General features: G+C 40.4%; 3 protein-coding genes across 3 annotated transcripts; 1 reads left to right on the plus strand and 2 right to left on the minus strand.

The window, feature by feature from the left end:
* The first annotated feature begins 336 nt into the window (after positions 1-336).
* On the plus strand, positions 337-5,637 carry LOC5515477 (dopamine receptor 2). Its single transcript, XM_001635552.3, has 2 exons — positions 337-2,036; positions 4,011-5,637. The coding sequence occupies exons 1-2, from the start codon at positions 1,605-1,607 to the stop codon at positions 4,776-4,778; spliced, it is 1,200 nt and encodes a 399-aa protein (XP_001635602.2). The 5' UTR covers positions 337-1,604; the 3' UTR covers positions 4,779-5,637.
* Positions 5,638-6,987: 1,350 nt separating this feature from the next.
* On the minus strand, positions 6,988-8,482 carry LOC5515476 (probable G-protein coupled receptor No9). The gene has a single exon (XM_048733002.1). The coding sequence runs from the start codon at positions 8,221-8,223 to the stop codon at positions 7,246-7,248; it is 978 nt and encodes a 325-aa protein (XP_048588959.1). The 5' UTR covers positions 8,224-8,482; the 3' UTR covers positions 6,988-7,245.
* A 4,766-nt stretch (positions 8,483-13,248) lies between these two features.
* On the minus strand, positions 13,249-18,218 carry LOC5515475 (trace amine-associated receptor 7e). The gene is made up of 2 exons (XM_032385170.2): positions 16,763-18,218; positions 13,249-15,044 (listed from the first exon to the last, which is right to left on the minus strand). The coding sequence occupies exons 1-2, from the start codon at positions 17,026-17,028 to the stop codon at positions 14,402-14,404; spliced, it is 909 nt and encodes a 302-aa protein (XP_032241061.2). The 5' UTR covers positions 17,029-18,218; the 3' UTR covers positions 13,249-14,401.
* Positions 18,219-20,057: the final 1,839 nt, after the last annotated feature.

Consider the following 20,057-nt stretch of genomic DNA (forward strand, 5'->3'; position numbering starts at 1 on the left):
CGATGTTCTTAAATCTTAGTGTATTTAAGAATATAAACCCCATAAATTATTAGGAAAAGAGAATTACACTTATGATCAATAGCAATAATAAGGGTGTTACTATGAGCACAATTTGATTTTGCATTATAGAACGCATCAGGACTAAAAAAGAATTTGTTCTGCTATCTGAACCTCGGCATGTTCTTAAAATTTGGAGAAATCTCAGCCTGGACGTTCTTATAAAAAAAGTTTTTATATAAAAAAAAAGATTCTAAGATTTGATATATGCATGCAACAGAATGATTTTTTGCTTGTTATTCCACCTTCATCTTCCTTTTTATGAAATTGTGAAATACTTTGATTGCGCAAAAACTTGTGTCTAACCCAGACAGGTGAAACGTTTCTAGTGAAGGTAAAACTAAAGTCTCAAAAGGAAGACAATGACCGCTGTGTCAAGAGTAACGCTTATCTGTCTTCACTATGTTTTTTGTGACGGTTTTTAAAAACTCATCAATGGTGTTTCCTAAGGTTACAGCCTAGTTTACCCTGGATATCATAAATAAACAGTTTTCAGGGCAGGTAAATTATAAACGTTTTTTATAGCAAATACCTTTATTACAATGTTGATAAAAATGATTATTTTTTTTTTAATGGAAACGAGGCGTCCAGATTTCATCATATCCTTGAAAGGATAAAATAGCCTCTGATGATAGATCTAAAATGATTGTCTCTTTCATTACTGCCTTTAGAAGCTGTGATTAATAATCCCATTTACTGACACCATTTTCAATTTACACTTTAAATTAAGGGCCTCTTATACGGCGATGTAATATGTACAAGACTTTACGTATGGGTGACAAGCCTTTTCTCGTTTTAATTTTATGTCCTTCAAATGAAAAGACGGACTGACGTGGAGCCTTGTATCTAATAACTTCTTTGTTATTGAGTGGTCTATAGGCCTAGTGACTAGAGGAGGTTTTTGGCAAATAAACAGCATTCGGCCTTGAAGCTCTTAAACAGTCAAGACAATACGATAGTACGGGTGCTGTGTCATAATCAAGAGTTTGAATGAAGCAGAGAAAATTGGATCGTCTCTGATTGTTGACGTACTAGTTTCAGGGGACCTTTGGTAATGTCCTGCCGACAGGAGTCTCTTGCGTGGTCTTCAGGAGTTTAGGAGAGCTTCACTGAAATGATATTTCTAGAGTCTTTTTGGAAGTACTTGGTGTTTCAATTTCTGAAAATTTCGAGTTGACTGCTACATTCAGTCTGGTGCTCTGTTCGTGAGTAAATATTTGTACATTCGTAATGCACATTTGAATGTAAGGCAAAAACCAAATTGAAGATTTTATTATTAAGGATCAAGTTTCACAAGTTGATTTGTTTATTTCTTATGCACTGCATTAACATAATACCCTGTAACTGAAAACAGCCTTGGTCTTTAAAATGTTTGGCTTTTTTACAAAAGCCGTCGTCAGAGCATCATTTCAATGACATGTGAATAATATATTGCGGAACACGAGTGGTTGGGAAACACTCAGGGCTGCTCGTGCCATTGACGTTGATATTTGAATTTCAAACACATAATCACTACATATAGCAAGCATATCTATCATAGCTGCAGCATGGCCTATACTGAAGACGTTGCATTACAGAGAGTACGGATTCCGCGTGTTGAGTCTATTATCTTCGGCACCTCACTGTGTTTGCTTGCTCTTTTGACCCTTTTCGGAAACAGCCTGGTCTGTATCGTTCTCTGGCGCTTCCGAAATCTACGTTCCCTCACAAATTACTTCGTCTGCAGCTTAGCTGTGGCAGACCTCTTAGTTCCGTTGCTAAGGGTAATCTACCTCGCCATGACCACACTGACAGGTGATTGGCTGTTTGGAACCACGTGGTGCAAGGTCTCGTCCATTTGTGGGATTCTGTTGTGTGGTTCGTCGATTCTTCATTTGAGTGTTATCAGTATTGAGAGGCTGGTCGCCATCAAGTGGCCGCTCCATTATGAACGTATCGTCACCATCAACCGTGTGGTCGCTATACTCACTTATATTTGGGTATGTGTGTAATTTTGTTATGTGAGTGGTTAGAATTGCTCGAACTAGATTTACGCTCAGACAAACTCTAGTATATTTAGACATCTGAAGCATGGGGAATCGGTCCAGGTTATCCAAAGCAGAGATCATGGAAATGAATGGGCACGAAATTAAAGAGTAGAGTAAAGGATAAGGCACGAAAAAGAAGAGAGGTCATGAAATGTAGAGTGCATGGAATTAGGGCTCGAAAGTAAAGAGTAGAGTAGAGTAGAGGAAAGTAAGGCATGAAAAAGAAGAGAAGTCGTGCAAATTTAAAGTATATGGAAGTAGGACACGAAAGGAAAGAGAGGTCATGAGAATGTAGAGTAACGGGAATTAAGGAAGCGAAAGAGAAGAGAGGTCATGAGAATGTAGAGTAACTGGAATTAAGGAAGCGAAATAGAAGAGAGGTCATGAGAATGTAGAGTAGAGAGAAGTAAGGGCACGAAAGAAAAGAGAGGTCATGAGAATGTAGAGTAGATAGAAGTAAGGGCACGAAAGGAAAGAGAGGTCATGAGAATGTAGAGTAGAGAGAAGTAAGGGCACGAAAGAGAAGAGAGGTCATGAGAATGTAGAGTAGAGAGAAGTAAGGGCACGAAAGAAAAGAGAGGTCATGAGAATGTAGAGTAGAGAGAAGTAAGGGCACGAAAGAGAAGAGAGGTCATGAGAATGTAGAGTAGAGAGAAGTAAGGGCACGAAAGAAAAGAGAGGTCATGAGAATGTAGAGTAACGGGAATTAAGGGCACGAAAGAAAAGAGAGGTCATGAGAATGTAGAGTAGAGAGAAGTAAGGGCACGAAAGAGAAGAGAGGTCAGGAGAATGTAGAGTAGAGAGAAGTAAGGACACGAAAGGAAAGAGAGGTCATGAGAATGTAGAGTAACGGGAATTAAGGAAGCGAAAGAGAAGAGAGGTCATGAGAATGTAGAGTAACTGGAATTAAGGAAGCGAAATAGAAGAGAGGTCATGAGAATGTAGAGTAGAGAGAAGTAAGGGCACGAAAGAAAAGAGAGGTCATGAGAATGTAGAGTAGATAGAAGTAAGGGCACGAAAGGAAAGAGAGGTCATGAGAATGTAGAGTAGAGAGAAGTAAGGGCACGAAAGAGAAGAGAGGTCATGAGAATGTAGAGTAGAGAGAAGTAAGGGCACGAAAGAAAAGAGAGGTCATGAGAATGTAGAGTAGAGAGAAGTAAGGGCACGAAAGAGAAGAGAGGTCATGAGAATGTAGAGTAGAGAGAAGTAAGGGCACGAAAGAAAAGAGAGGTCATGAGAATGTAGAGTAACGGGAATTAAGGGCACGAAAGAAAAGAGAGGTCATGAGAATGTAGAGTAGAGAGAAGTAAGGGCACGAAAGAAAAGAGAGGTCATGAGAATGTAGAGTAGAGAGAAGTAAGGGCACGAAAGAAAAGAGAGGTCATGAGAATGTAGAGTAGAGAGAAGTAAGGGCACGAAAGAGAAGAGAGGTCAGGAGAATGTAGAGTAGAGAGAAGTAAGGGCACGAAAGAAAAGAGAGGTCATGAGAATGTAGAGTAGATAGAAGTAAGGGCACGAAAGAGAAGAGAGGTCATGAGAATGTAGAGTAGAGAGAAGTAAGGGCACGAAAGAGAAGAGAGGTCATGAGAATGTAGAGTAGAGAGAAGTAAGGGCACGAAAGAAAAGAGAGGTCATGAGAATGTAGAGTAGATAGAAGTAAGGGCACGAAAGAAAAGAGAGGTCATGAGAATGTAGAGTAGAGAGAAGTAAGGGCACGAAAGAGAAGAGAGGTCATGAGAATGTAGAGTAGATAGAAGTAAGGGCACGAAAGAAAAGAGAGGTCATGAGAATGTAGAGTAGAGAGAAGTAAGGGCACGAAAGAGAAGAGAGGTCATGAGAGAATGTCGGGCAAGTAGGCTCTAAAGGAAAATACTGCATGTAAATAAACTTTGACAAGTTTTAACACTAACACTGATGCCTTAACAGGTGCAATCCTTCGTGTTGGCCTTGATTCCCGTGTTACCAGTGCACATAGCTGACCAGACATTCAGCCCACATCTTGGAGAATGCGAGATCAACTGGGGCAAGAATCCGATCCTCATGATACTCTTAGTCGTGTTCTATTTTTTCCTCCCGGTAACGATCATGGTAGCAGCTTACGCCTGTATTTTCCAAGAAGTCCGCAAAAGCACAAGACGGATCAAAACCCTCTCTACCTCGGCCGCCTCCTCTCCTTTCAGAAAAGACCTGAAGGCAGTCAAGACGTTGGGCGTTGTTATTGGCGTCTTCTTTATTATGTGGCTTCCTTACTTTGTGACAACAACGATCCGGGCTTTCCGCGGTCAAGATTCCGTTCCGTATTGGTGGCAGCGTCTGGGTTTGGTTTTAGCATACGGGAACTCGTGTTGCAACTTTGTCATTTACGCTTTAATGAATCAGAACTTCCGTGTCGCGTTTTTGCAAGTGCTGTGCAACGTCAGAGAGCGAAGGCTGGCCGTGGATCGTGATATTTGCTTGGAAGCCACTGCTGTGCGCATGCGTGTTCGAGAACAGCGACGTGGAATATCCTCTCGTAACGGAAGTGCGAGAGACAGGAACTTGTCCCCAGTCTCGCGCACCCATGATGCAGGAAGCCCAAGTGTAAGAGACAGGAACTCGCCCCAAGCCTCGCACATGCATGTAACACAAAACCTATGGAGCTTGCGACCTGGAGTCTCTTCCGCTCGCACATCTCAGACTGAGGAAAGCTTCTAGAATTGCATCAGCTCTTTAGCAGCAAATGTGCTTAGTTTCCGCATAAATGTCTAGATAGTTCGGTTTCACAGGTTTAAACTTTCAGAATTTTCTTATATTGACAATCGCACTTACCATATTTGGAAACTTGACATTTATACGTCCCTTGTAGAAACAGGTGGATAATGTTTAATTCTTGCAAATTGCTTAGGAGAACAGGAACACTTGTCCAGGGAGCTTAGAGACGAGTTCTGAAACAGGAACCTCGGTACTACCTTATTGCACTTTAATTTTCGCGAAGTCAAAATTTCACTTAATTAAGTCAAAATTTCGCGATTTTGAGATGGCGATATTTCGACACTTTGTTTTCGCGATTTTCCTATTTTCGTAAAAACCAGATCACATTTTTTGATTTTGGGATTTTGGGTTTTATAAAAATCTATAAATACAAGTCCAACTCAACCCCTTACCGTACTATGACTAAATAAACAAGGTGTTTCCATAAAGCTTATTAAACGGCCAATATCCCCCAAAGGCTTTTTGTGTACTCACTTAATTTTCGCGCATCACGATTTTCACGTCAGTTTATTTTCGAGAATCTTTTAAAATCGCGAAATCCGTGAAATTAAAGTGAAGCGAAAATTAAGTGTAATAAGGACTATATAAAAAGTCGACATCAATATCTTTAACATTTAAATTTTAAATTAAAATATAAAATAGTTGAACATTTTCCCATGCACATTTTTCACACGTGCAGATTGTCTTCAAACAGTGCGAGCTCGAAGAATTGTTCTTAGGTAGGTTTAGGCTTGAAATCTATTTTTAAAGAAAGTAGTGATTTAAAAAAAAATTATTATACTTAAAGAAACGCATGACTATGTGTGAAAAGCTCCTGGGAATTTATTGTCTTTCCAGGAAAGATTCATTTTAAGGAAAACAGAAGATAACCTAAAAGTTACTCAGAAGATTACATGTTAAAGTAAGTAAACCTACTATAACTTCATCAAGGTTGACCTGTTCAGCATGAAAAAAAAACACCCGCGGGAGGGGACTCTAATCCAAACATCGTTAGTAATATCCCAAGCGGTCACCCATTGGGTGTGGTCAGAGTAATACTGTAAAATTAGCTTCGGGCTTCTCGGGACACGATTTGTGTCAAAAGAATAGCTGAATCGGAAGAATATTTGAACAGTACCTAAGGGATAGCAGTTTTATCCCCTAAACGATAGGACGAGCAGCCCCTGTCAACTTTTATGAGCTGGGAGGGCACCTATGATTAACGTTGGAGCGAGAAAATGAAGGCTGATCTATAAAACTCTGTAAATCAATTCAAGTCTGTTACCGGCTCGCCTACTTTTTGAGGGTTATGTAGACTTTACACCTATTTTCAAATGTATGCGGAATACCGGGTTTCCAATTCTGTCATTTGACATAATCATTCGACAAGGCTAGTGATAGACGTGTATTTATTATTGTTATTGTTATTTTATTTTGCGGAGCTTGCGGAATCACTGCAGGATAATTTGACTTCGAAATGAAGTCTAATGTCTTGTTAGTGTTGAATAAGCACGTGGGGACACAGCTCGCTGCAGGAGCAAAACCAAGGCAAATACATCCAGTTGAAGTAGGGATACGTGCTTTATTCAACACTAACAAAACATTAGACTTCATTTCGGAGTCAAATTATCCTATAGCCCGTGGCGGAATAAATTAAAAATATGATATTGTTGTTGTTGTTGCCAGAGGTTTCCAGAGTGTGAACAAGGCGCGGTAGCTCATTGGTACGGGCCCCGTTTCTCAATCAAGGACCTGGGCTCGAACCTTGCTCTCTACATTGGATACTAAATCCCTTGCTTTCTCAAATAAGGTTGCCAGAGTAGGTCACGTCTCTCACCGCACTTGAATGACCTGTAGTGGGGGACGTAAAAGAGTCAATTGGTGCACTGGCCCGTGGAACCGTAGTTTCGACTCAGTTTAAAATGAATGTTCTTGAGAAATCACTTCCCCCCCCCCACCTTAAAAGAAAAAATCTTGGCTACGCCCCGGCTAACCCACAAATTGTTAACTGCATTGAGCAGTCCGTATCTCGCACTGACGAGTAAAGTCAGACACCTGTAGAACGCATTTAATAATGGCTCGCGATGGTAATTTGCGCTATAAAAATACTAGATTTAAAAAAATCCTTTTAACAAGAGACTGCTCGTCCTCTCCCGTATTGATTGTCTTTTTATCACGAAACAGCTCGTCCTCTCTCCTAGTGAGTGGTACTATTTATAGCAAGAGACAGTTCATCCTCTTACCTAGTGAGTGGATCTATTAGAAAGAGACAGCCCGCCCTCTCCCCTAGTGAGTGGTACTATTAGCACGAGACAACTCGCCCTCTCCCATAGTGAGTGGTACTATTAGAAAGAGACAGCCCGCCCTCTCCCCTAGTGAGTGGTACTGCTATTAGAGCGAGGCAGCTCGCCCTTTTCCCTAGCGAGTGGTACTATCCCGTTGACTCGAACTCTGACCGAGTAGAGCCATTCCTCGCCATCGCATTACCGGTCACGTGATACCGACTGAGCGGGTGACGCGCCAGCACTTTCCGCCTGAGGACCGACCGAAACTCGCGCATGCGTATCGAATAGATCCAAGGGTTGGCGCCAGAAGAGCTGTAAGCGAGCAGCGCAATCCAGAACCAGGCGTGATCTATCCTCAGTCGCATATCGCTCCCATGTGGGACAATCATCTCCGCTACTGACGCGGCAAAACTCGGAATCCATAACACCACAAAAACACCTATCACAATCCCAACTGTGTATGCAGCCTTTTTGTTTTTAAGCGAGTTGCGGGTTTGTTTTCGTGTGAGCGCGTTTTCGGCGATTTTCTGCCTCTGTATCTTGGCTGCGGTATAGATCTTAGTATAACAATAAGCGATAAGTAATAATGGTATAATGACGGTAAGAAGTGTTGAGGAGATCCACAAAACAGAGTGCGCGTTCGGGTTGCGTACGAAAAGTCTCGACGTGCCAATGAGTATCGAGAACAACCAAATAGTTAGAATGATGAGTATTGCTCGAGGTCTCGTTAGCAGGCTTTGATAGCTAAACACCCCTCGGATCGCTGCGTAGCGATCATAGCTCACAGCACAAAGGCTTAAAGCAGTCGCTGTGGTCGTCTGAAGCCACATAAAGTCCGCTGTTTTTGATAACCAGTGTTCGCCTTGCCAGATCGACAGCACTGCTTTGCTAGCAAGTACAGGATTCATGATCACGCCAACGCTTAGATCGGCCACTGCCAACGATGCGAGGAAGTAATGCGAGGGTTTTCTGTGACCTCGAAGATAATACACAGCAACAAGCACCAGTGTATTTCCCGAGAACGCTGCCAGCCCCGAAAAAAAATTCAAAATCACGAACAAAATCATGGAAGCATTGCTCATGTTTCCTCGGCAATTAAGGTAGTCGTCGCTTGTGTTATTCATCGTGGGGTTTCTTTGCAAAGGTTTTTTGTCCCAATAATTAAAACGAACTCGTTTACCACAACATTTTAGAACGCCTTTAAGTCCCACTGGCAAAGTACATTCATTTTCAGATTTGACGAATAATAGTTTTCCAATACATTGTTTTCGTTAGCAAGTTGCGATGAAACAAAGCGATGGTGACAGTGAAAAAGCGGAAAGGCGTTCGGAGTTTTGCTATGTTCGCACCACGGGAGCAAAAAACTAATTAACGTACCGGCAGCTGCTATGACCATCGATTTAATGTTCTCCTAACATGTCTTGGTCAATTTCCGTGTCACTTTTAATAGATAAATCAGTCATTTCCAGATGTAACTTTGATATATTTTCACCAAAATTAAAAATATCAGATTTGACAAGAAAATACAGCAATCTGCGCAAACTAAATAAGCCCCACGCTAAATTGCGTTTATAAAATTGATTATTAACAGTGTTTGACGCCTGTGACAGTTTTCGGCTTTAAAATGTGGAAAAAGAGCATTTTTAACACGTTTCAATTCCTAAAGATCGCGAATTGTTGATCAAAAAACTAAAACTCATGAGGTATGCAAACCTTCTTATCGCCAAATGTACCACAGTACCAAGGCACAGTCAAGCGATGATTATATTTGTTTTCGATGATATTATCTGATTGCTCTTTGCTTTTTTAAAATCATTTCTTCATGTCTTTTTGGGTCCCTAGATCGTCGCAGGGTTTACGTCAAACTTGCAAAAGTTGGAATCATAAGACTTTTTTAATAAAGATCTTGAACCGTAAGTCAGGAAGCTAGGAATAAATGTAACTAAATACTTTGGCTATAGGTTTTTGTTATAATTTTCTCGCTTCTTGCAAAATGTGGAAGGATCTATCATTAAGATCTCACTGTTGATTAGAGAGCTAAGATTCAAGAATAACAATGCTCACTATACGTTTTATCATGCAAAGAAAACTTTATTATCGCTCTTTTTTGCTTCAAGGCAGACGTATAAAGCTCAGTTCATTGAAACTCCCTGTATTATTAAAATTTTTATTTGTTTCGATTTGTTCACTCATTTTCACGCTCAATATCGATGTGATAACGGCGTCAGATATTTGCTCGTCAGCTAGCCGGGAGGGGGACCAAATCATCGCCGCGCCATTAACTAATCATGGACTCAATTAGGGATAAAATGGTTACAGGATGTGGTAATAAGAGCTGGCTTTCAGTCACTCCAAAGCTCTCACATAGGGCTGCGGTGAGAATCGGTAATTGATGGTAAATACCGTTATCGACTCCAATTTCGAATTTTGAAAATGTTGAAAATGTTTCAAAAGAGACTAGTTGACGGTTTCGGTTTTCATCCGACGTAAGGGATAACGAAGGTGTGCGCCCGCGATATTGATGCCATCGCACACAGCGGACGCAGTGCTAAAAGATTCTTTGCAAAATATCGTTTTTATAAGTAGAATCACTAAGCTCTCCAGGGCAGCAAGATTACGTGAGAGGATTGATTAAAGTTCGAGTCTTATCTATTCTAGCTCGCGCACGAAATAGAAAAAACTTCCTTTGCGTTGCAGGGGCCCGCTAGCTGAACATAAAATATTATATATTCCCCAAGAAAAAGCTAATACTTCTTAGAAAATGTTCACTGCCACTTGACTAATCGATCAGCGCCCCCAATTTGAAATTTAAACTTTTCAGGTAGCGTGTATTTTATCGTGTTTTTGAGGGGGATCCGTTCGCGCTGCTTCTTTTCTTACTTTTTCTGCTGAACAGGTTGTTAAAACCGCGCGCTTTCTTTATCGGGGACCGACAAACCAAGCGGCTCCGTCTTCGAGTCTTGTAGAGATGACTAGAATTTCAACAGAGCAAGAAACCTAGTTTTATTCGCACACAATTGACCCGTTAGTATTGCTCTGTTACAGTTTACAAATGACCTCTCACGTACAATGGATAATGGGAAGGTGACTGGTGTGATCTAATTGGATTTCAAGAAGGCCTTCGACACGGTTAACCATTCCATATTGTGTCAAAAGCTCAAATGGTTAGGAGTTAATTCCAGTAGCTTGTAGTGGTTTCGGTCCTACTTGTGCCATCGTACTCAGCGAACTGTCATTGGGAATTGTCAGTCAGACCTTCGGAAAGTAACGGTTGGGGTCCCACAGGGCAGTGTGTTAGGGCCACTGCTATTTCTTGCTTATATTAATGACTTGCCTCTCTGTTTGAAGCATACACAAGCATCTCTGTTTGCAGACGATACAGCAATTTATTGTGAAGCTTCATCTCCTGCAGATCTTCAGGATAAGCTAAAAGTGATCTTAACCATCTCACGCCCTGGCTTGATGCTAACAGACTTACTCTTAATATTAAGAAACCAAAATTCATTATTGTTGGAGGATCACAGGCTAAACTCATTTTAACCATTAATGGAAGTGGCCTTGGGAGGGGGACTTGCTACAAATATTTGGGAATAGTGATTAATGAAACGCTTATCTGGAGCGGCCACATAGATTATCCATATCAAGAAAATTCAGCCAAAAATTGTCGTTTTTGCCAAACGCGGTCATTTCCATAAGGAAACTAATATATTCCTTATTTGGAAAAACTGCATGATTCTTACCGTACCGCAGGTTCTTCGTAAACATTATGACTTGTAAATAGAAGAGAAAACAGTGACTGTGACCATCTTTAGTCAATGGAGAAAGTATCTTGAAAAGAAACTAAGAGTCCTCGGTACCAGTCCCTCAAAACGACAACGTTTTCTTCTATAATCACCAGAAAATGGCTAAGATGGGGGGGGGGGGGGGGAACGGCGGATTCGGCCCCGAAATGCTCACGGATTACGGGTTTTGGTTATTATTTCAGCGGATTGGCGGATTTTGGGAGCGGATTTCGGATTTTGACTGCTTTGACGGTCGAATTTCGGATTTTAAATAAATTTCAATCGATGCTATTGTTTATCTGTCAAACCATGCGGATCTAAAAAAAATTCTGCGGATCCACGGATTTGCCCCGGAAATGTAGCGGATCGGCGGATTTACATACCCCTATCAAACGCATAAAACACCTGCTGCCTCTTTTTCCTAGAAGACTTGTTGTGAACAGTTTGATGCTTCCACTTTTCGATTATGGGCATGTAGTCTTGGGTGACAGGAATAACATCACCCAGATGGACTCTCTCCAATTAATACATACAGCAATAAGATCGCAAAGACTGTCCTCGACTTACCAACTTCTGAATCAAGTTCTAAAGCTCTAAGTATTCTTAAGTGGAACACATTAGTAGAAAAGAGGAAATTTCATCTTCACCTGGATAGGATTAAAGGAAAGGACATACACAGTTATGATACTAGATGTAGAAATCAAATTAGATTGCCAAAAAAACAGAACTTCCTGGGGCGGTTCCCATATCAAGAAAATTTAGCCAAAAAATGTCGTTTTTGACAATAATATATTCCTTATTTGGAAAAACCATGATTCTTGTCATTTTTAAGGTTGCCGTATCGAAGGTGCTTCGTAAACTTTATGAATTGTAATCAGAAGAGAAAAAAAAACATTGACTATAACCATCCTTGGTCAATGGAGAAATGATCCGAAAAACAAACTAAGATTCCTCGGTACTACATGTAGTTCCTCAAAACGACAACGACATCGCATGTTTCAGGAACTTCAGGGACTAATTTATCTACGGATATATTTATCTGGGGATAAAGTTTGGATTTATCTGCCGATAACTCATTCCTGCCAACTCTCCCGGTTTCGCCGGGAGACTCCCGGTTTTTTATCAAATCTCCCGGTCTCCCGGTTTATGGCCAAATTTTAATCAGTCGGGTTGTTTTTTTAAGTAGAAGTTGGATTTTAGCCACAAAGTTCTGCAAATCTCATAGTTTGTAATTCAAGTTATGACGTTTTCAGTTTTTTTCGAACTAAATAGTCAACGAGCAACCTTTACCAGGCGTTTCTTGCATAACACAGGACTACCGCAATACCGAAAAGCTTTCAGATATCGACCAATCAAGTTAGACAATTTTCGCGCGAACTGTTGAGAAATTGGCTCATACTTTGGAGCCGTGTCTTCGCGTGTCTTCTTCCCAATTGGGGGGGGGAGGGGGGGGGGGAGGGGGAATCTCGAAAATTTCGATTTCATTTTTTTTGTCTTTCACTTCACCACAGGGTACCCAACAACAATAAGAGTACCCCCTCCCCTCCCCCCTAAAAAATCTCCCGGTTTTTTAAGTCTGGGGGTAGGCAGGTATGATACCTCCGAATTGAGCTTTCAGGAACCGGCCCCTGGGGACAACAAACGACATCCCAGTTCCTTTTCATTAGAGGGAAACAATTTGCCTTCCGCAATCAAAGATGAAGATAAATATTTAGATTTTAAGAGAAAGTATCATAAGCTTATTTTTTAATTCTTTTTGTTCCTTCATTATTTATTTTTACTTGATGTTATTCTATTTTTGTATAATTTAATTTTAGTTTTTATCTTTCTGTATTATATATAATAAATGAGGGCCCTTATGAAAATCACCATATTGGTGATAAGTCTCCCTCCTGAAACATATTAAATAAATAAACAAACAAACAAACAAACAAACAAACAAACAAACAAGCAAGCAAGCAAGCAAGCAAGCAAGCAAGCAAGCAAGCAAGCAAGCAAGCAAGCAAGCAAGCAAGCAAGCAAGCAAGCAAGCAAGCAAGCAAGCAAGCAAGCAAGCAAGCAAGCAAGCAAGCAAGCAAGCAAGCAAGCAAGCAAGCAAGCAAGCAAGCAAGCAAGCAAGCAAGCAAGCAAGCAAGCAAGCAAGCAAGCAAGCAAGCAAGCAAGCAAGCAAGCAAGCAAGCAAGCAAGCAAGCAAGCAAGCAAGCAAGCAAGCAAGCAAGCAAGCAAGCAAGCAAGCAAGCAAGCAAGCAAGCAAGCAAGCAAGTAAGCAAGTAAGTAAGTACGTAAGTAACTAAGTAAGTAAGTAAGTAAGTAAGTAAGTAAGTAAGTAAGTAAGTAAGTAAATAAATAAATAAATAAATAATGGCCTTAAACAGTAAGATACTATTTTAATGTTTAAATTGTTTTACATTCATATTAACGCACTCCAAGATTTTTGTTAATTCGTGCCATGAATACCATAGAACACTACTAATACAGCAATTCAGCTCAACAAAAAAATCTTCTACTGTCAGAACGACTGTTGCTTCAGGGTATTTAAGCATCTTGATATTTATTTGTGTAAGTGTTTAGTATTTGTTTATTTATTTTGATATTTGTTTAGAATGTATTAAGTATTAATGTAGTCTTATGTAGTTTTACATAAATAACATTGACCAATGAGCTTCCTCGCGTAGTTTTACATAAATTTCATTGACCAATGAGCTTCACCGCGTAGTTTTACATAAATTCCATTGACCAATGAGCTTCACCGCGTAATTTTACATAAATTTCATTGACCAATGAGCTTCCCCGCGTAGTTTTACATAAATTATATTGACCAATGAGCTTCCTCGAGTAGTTTTACATAAATTTCATTGACCAATGAGCTTCCCCGCGTAGTTTTACATAAATTCCATTGACCAATGAGCTTCACCGCGTAGTTTTACATAAATTTCATTGACCAATGAGCTTCCCCGCGTAGTTTTACATAAATTTCATTGACCAATGAGCTTCACCGCGTAGTTTTACATAAATTTCATTGACCAATGAGCTTCCCCGCGTAGTTTTACATAAATTTCATTGACCAATGAGTTTCCCCGCGTAGTTTTACATAAATTTCATTGATCAATGATCTTCCCCGCGTAGTTTTACATAAATTCCATTGACCAACGAGCTTTACCGCGTAGTAGGTATCAAACTCCCATTGGCCAATGAACTACCACTAAGAGCAAGTGAAGATCACTAAAGCCCCGTGCAAACTGCGCCAGAACAAGCCAGAATTGCTGGCGAATTCTTGCTGGACTGACCACGTGTCAGAAAGTCCATTTTCCATTTTGACATTTCCTATGTCTTATAGTCAGTCAAGCGAAAATTCGCCAGCAATGCTGGCTGGTTTGGCGCAGTTTGCACGGGTCTTAAGAGCACATGAAAAATCACTAGGAGCACGTGTTAGCATACTAAGAGAACCATGTGAACTTTTCATATTCTAAGCGAACACCACCATGGTGTCAGCTGATGATTTGCAGGAATCACGTGCTGGCTAGGAGCACGTAAATGTCTGTTTTAGTGCCTGCCTGAACCACGGGAAGCGAAATGAATAAATCCATGGGTTGACCGCGCTGCTGATGTAGCAAATGAATGTAACCCAGGGCCACGCGACAACGCGAGCTCTGACTATCACGCATTCCTCCGTGACAAACATGTCAATACAAGCCACGACCAAGCTTGGCAGGTAAAGTAACACAAACACGCTAATGATGATACCAATAGTCCACGCGGTCTTCCTTTGATGTGCAGCCTCGATCTTACGTCTCTCCTCTATTGGGCTTGTATTCACAATAAATTGTGTTTGCGCATGTGCGGATTTAAAGATGTATAAATACGAATACGACGTCACCCACAAGGGAAAGGTACAGGCGATGAGCGCAGTGGCCAACCACAGCATGGGGAGCCTGTCTTCGCTTATTTTAAAGCGAATGGAGGAAAACGAAATAGCGAAGAACCAGATGCTACCGATGACGCAGTAACCACGCCTGCGTGTGATAATCACGTGATAGCGAAAGACTTTGGTGACCGCTGTGTAGCGATCGTAGCTTATCGCCCCCAAACAGAAGGAAGTGCAGAGGAATGAGTAGATCCAAAGAAAGTCTTCTATCATGTCAAACTTCTCAGGAAGGTCGTATCTACAATGGCAAATATCTTGAGCTGGAATAAGGGAATTATAGCAAGCGCAAAGGTCGTATCTACAGCGGTAAATATGTCGAGCAAAGAATGAGGAACTTATAGCAAGGGCTAAGGTTGTATCCACAATGTTAAAAACTCTACTAAAATCTCGAGATGAAAGGAACTTATGGAAAGGGCCAAGATCGTATCCACAACGGTAAATATCTCGAGCTGGAATAAGGAACTTACATAGCAAGGGCTAATGTTGTATCCACAACAGCAAATATCTCAAGCTGAGAATAGGGAACCTTACACCAAGCTAAGGTAGTATTACAACAGCAAATATCCCAAGCTGAGAATAGGGAACCTATATACCTATAACAAGATAAGGTATCGTCTTACCGAGTCTTGAGGGGGACTCCTTGTCGATAAATATCTTGTCTATTATGAAAAGCACTTTTTATTTCACGTTTTATTGAAACCGTATTCCAGCCTGATGCTTCTCGCCATAAGGATAGACATCTTGTACTCTGGCCAAACTAGATTCTTCTCGTAAAAACAGCTTACCTTCTACTACAAGTAGCCAAACTTGGTGCTTTACGCCATAAGGATATACCTACCTGTACTTCAAGCAGCCAAACTTGATGCTTTCGCTTTAGGATAGACTTATCTGTACTTCAAGTAGCCAAACTAGAGGTTATCGCCTAAGCATAGATTTATCTGTACTTCAAGTAGCCAAACATGATGCTTTACGCCATTAGGATAGACCTACCCGTACTTCAAGTAGCCAAACTTGATGCTTTCGCTTTAGGATAGACTTATCTGTACTTCAAGTAGCCAAACTTGATGCTCTCGCCTAAGCATAGATTTATCTGTACTTCAAGCAGCCAAACTTGAGGCTATCGCCTAAGCATAGATTTATTTGTACTTCAAGTAGCCAAACTTTATGCTCTCGCCTAAGGATAGACTTACCTTGTACTCCAAGTAGCCAAACTTGAGGCTATCGCAATGAGGACAGACGTACGGATCTCCAAGTAGCCAAATTTGCTGCTTTTCGCCATAAGGATTGACTTACCTTGTAATCCAACTAGCCAAACTTGATGCTCTCGCCATACAAGGATACAACGGTTTTACTCTATGTAACAAAACTTGGTGCCTCTCGCCATAAGGATAGCCTTACCTGTACTTAAAGTAGGGTTCAGGATTGGCCAAGGGGGTGCGCAGTCAAAGGTATCATAAGAAAAAAGCTTAGTATTTGAAGATTTCTTAATAAGAAATGACCCACTTTTTGGCTTCCAGGGAGAGGGGGGGGGGGGGGGGGGGTGCGCGCGCACCCCTCTGTGTACGCGGTTGTGGCTTACCTGACATGACGGAAAAACGTGACGTGACGCTTCAAATAAGCCCATTTCACATCGAATAAGGTGGAGAATTCCTCTGAGCACTTAGTAACTTATAGCAAACAAAATATCAAGTGCGACTTTTTTTAAATTGATGCGACTTTTTTAAAGTGCCATTGAAATTTGAGCTTTTCGTCCCTGAGCTGATACAAAGGGCAAGGATGATCAAGGAAAAATTATCTTAAAAAGCCAAAATCTGGTTATGTGCACATAACCTCACATTGTTTGTGTTTTTAAAATCAGTCCGTAATACAAGGAACCTATACCCACTGAAGAAATTGTGTCTTCTCTCTCTATCTAGAATTGCGCGTTTTCCAGGTTTTTCTGTCATGTCGGCTTACCTGTATTCCATGTATCCAAACTTGATGCTTCTTGCCATAAGGATGGGGTTCTGGAAAGCTCCCACCGTCAGATCAACAGCCGCGAGTGACGCAATAAACAAGATGGAAACGGTATTGAGACATTCTGTCCGGTATATCGCGAGAAGAACAATAGCATTTCCTACAGCGGCCATAATACCGGACACTCCGGAAAGACTAGCGAGTAGAAGGAAGGAAGGATCATGTAGGTCTGATGGGCAATTGGGAAAAGAAGAATTATTTGCCATCGCTTAGTCCTCTGTTGAATTCTTGTTTTGACAGGTCTCTCTCTTTCGTCTCTATATTTCCTTTGATTCTTGTCTCCTTGAAGACTTCCTCGTGTCCTTGTTTTCGCGTACTCTTTTTCCCTTCCTCCGTCTGATTTATATTTTCTTACTTGCACTTCTTTCCTATTTCTTTTCTCTATTTCCTTTGCTGCTTTATCTTTGCTTTTTTCCCAGTCCGGACTGGTATCTATGTTTTCACGTATCTTTTATCCATTCCTGTTGTCTGTTCTATATTATTTGTTTAGTCTTATTATTAGTTTTGTCCACTTTTCTTTATCATCTCATCTTCATTATCTAAATAATTAATACCATCTAACTATGACGTCCATTTTTGAGAATCATTTGTAAAAGTGCATTTTACACTTAGATATTTCTTGGTGTATTTCCCTCCAGCAGGCACATTGTATTCCAATCCTTCAGTGATGTACTCTATTTTCGAAAAAAACTTAAACCAATGGAAAGAAATAAAAACAAGTAAGTAAACTTCTTGGTGTTCGGATTCCCTCTTTTGTATCTATTTTAGCTGCTTTGCCCTTCCTTAAGTCTAATTCCATCAACTTTCTCTCTCATTCTTTTTGCCACTTGTGCGCTTCAAGTGCTGACACCACGTTTGCTCTTGCAGCTAGCGCTTTTATATTCGCAAAGGGAAAACAGGTAAATAGTAGAGTTAGGCCTTAAACCAATAGAGCAAATGTTTCCTCTGCCTACAACAGCCAAAGCAGAATCTCCCCGTCCCAGCGGCGGCGTCAACTGTGCGATGGCTGGGAGGCAGTCTTAATTGTTGTCGTATATTTTCTAGGCTTAAATTAAAAATGGGCTCTTTCAGTTCTTCTGAATAAGTATCATGTAATATGAGATCAAGTGCATCCTTTCTTGCTTTGCTCCTTGGATTTCTAACGCTTTAATTTCGTACGGAGTTTGTATCAATACAGTTTAGAGCCTTCTCAGGTATATTATTAAAACTGCAGGCTTTATTTACGCCTTAGCAATTTGAAATGCAGAAAGGCTCATCAGTCTCGTTTAGTATCTCGGAATATTCATTATGGTGCACCTGTCAGGCAAATATGATGCCTGTTAATGGCAAAACACTATTTTTCGTATATATTTTTGTTGTTTCAACAATATAAAAAAAGTCTAAAGTGTTCCTACCAAATAACACCACAAGTTAAAATTGTCCATTTAACATCTCGGGCCCCCCGGTTGCGATAGTTGTGACATATTCAGGGGAAAATTGTCTCACAAGCATTTAACTGGCACATATTATTCCACATTAAACTAAATAGACGTCACAAATATCACTCAAAGATTGGACAGCTACTTAGATAGCCGGTTGCAATACTTAGAAGTAAATGAATTGAATTTTGTTTGAATAATGAAAACCTCCTGAATTATTACTCATTGATTGCAAGCGGTATGTATAAAGCAAAACACCTGCATTGATAAAGTGTTAAAAACAAATTTCTTAAATTTTGAGTTTTTCTTCATTCATTGCGTACGTTTTCCGGCAAACGAATATTACCAAAGAAAAGGCGGGCGCTCTATTGGCGATATCTGGCGCTGAAGGATTCGACTTTATCGCCAGACAGCTAATTATTCAGGTATACAATGATCGTAAGATATATAATTCTGCCTTTATGATAACTATGATACTATGACCAAAATTGTATAGCAGGAAATACTTTCAAGGTTGTTCCTGTTTTTTTTCAAAAGGTTTTCTTGAACTGTTGTTAAGTGGTGTTAAGCAACTAATACATTTCGATGACTTTATTTATTTACATGGCATATTGAGCCGAAGCACTAATTTCTACCCATAGAATATAAAATTGCGTTTGGTGATTTTCTATACGCTTAATAGTTATGTTAATTTTTGTCAATTTAGAGGTTTACAATAATAATAACTACCAGAGAGCATAAAGCATCTTATGCTCTCTCTTGTCCGTACGGTGAAATATTAGACCGAGGTCTTCGCCGTGCAGAAAAGCCCAAGGTCTGATATTTCCGTACGGACAGAGCAAGCGAGGTTAAAGAAGGCCAATAACGCCGCCATTTTGTCCTCCCGCTCAATGGCTAGTCACACAAAGCATCCATTCCCATCGGCTAATTTAAGCGAGTAACCAAGATATTTTCAATCAAATATTGTCAATAACCTATCAGACTCTATTCGTAGATTGTTATTTTAAAGTTTCCTTACTCAATAAACCGTTTCATTTTCAATGAAAAACAATAACAAAGGAGTGGGTGATCGACATTCTTTAATAAAAGTTTTATTTATGTTTTTTTCTAAAGAACAAAAAATTTCAAAACGCTTTTTCATCTGCGCTAGCAGGCCCGTAGCCAGGATTTTGAGCGGGGTGGGTCGTTTTTCCATTTAAGCGGACCAAATTTCCGGTATTCCCCTCTCCTCGCCTTATTACACTAGGCAATCAATCTTGTATTTACAATGTTATTAATAGCTTACTTTTTAATATATAGCCGATAATAATAAAGATAGATTAGAATAGTGTCTGAGTGCCAGTCACGAAGTGCTTGATTAACTCCAGCGGAATACCCGACTGATATGAAAAAGAGGCTCCACCGCGACGAAAGAGTGAGAAACATATGTTGCCGCATCTACGCCTGGAATATTATTCAGGTGTTGTCTAAGTTTCGTCATGAACAGATTATAAATAAAGATGTTATAGTTGTGACTACAGTTAACCCATGCGAAAGCTTGGGCTTATGCATTACAACCGGGTGTAAGGCGAAAGGCGTGCATAATCGCTGCTGTGGGGCAAAGCGCACTGCTCGGTATGCGCGGCAAGGGAACCTTGACAATGCGCTTTCGAAATTGGATGGTTTTACTCCAGCGTATCGTTACAAGCGTACCCCATGAATGAATCGTAAAATCTGCACGCGTTAGCTGCTTGGTAGCGTCAAATTTAGACACCGCAGTGGGGGGTAGGTGCGATTTTCGAAACATACCTAAAAACGACACCAAACATATAATACAT

This window comes from Nematostella vectensis, chromosome 9 (assembly GCF_932526225.1).
Source record: "Nematostella vectensis chromosome 9, jaNemVect1.1, whole genome shotgun sequence".
Taxonomy (NCBI): Eukaryota; Metazoa; Cnidaria; class Anthozoa; order Actiniaria; family Edwardsiidae; genus Nematostella; species Nematostella vectensis.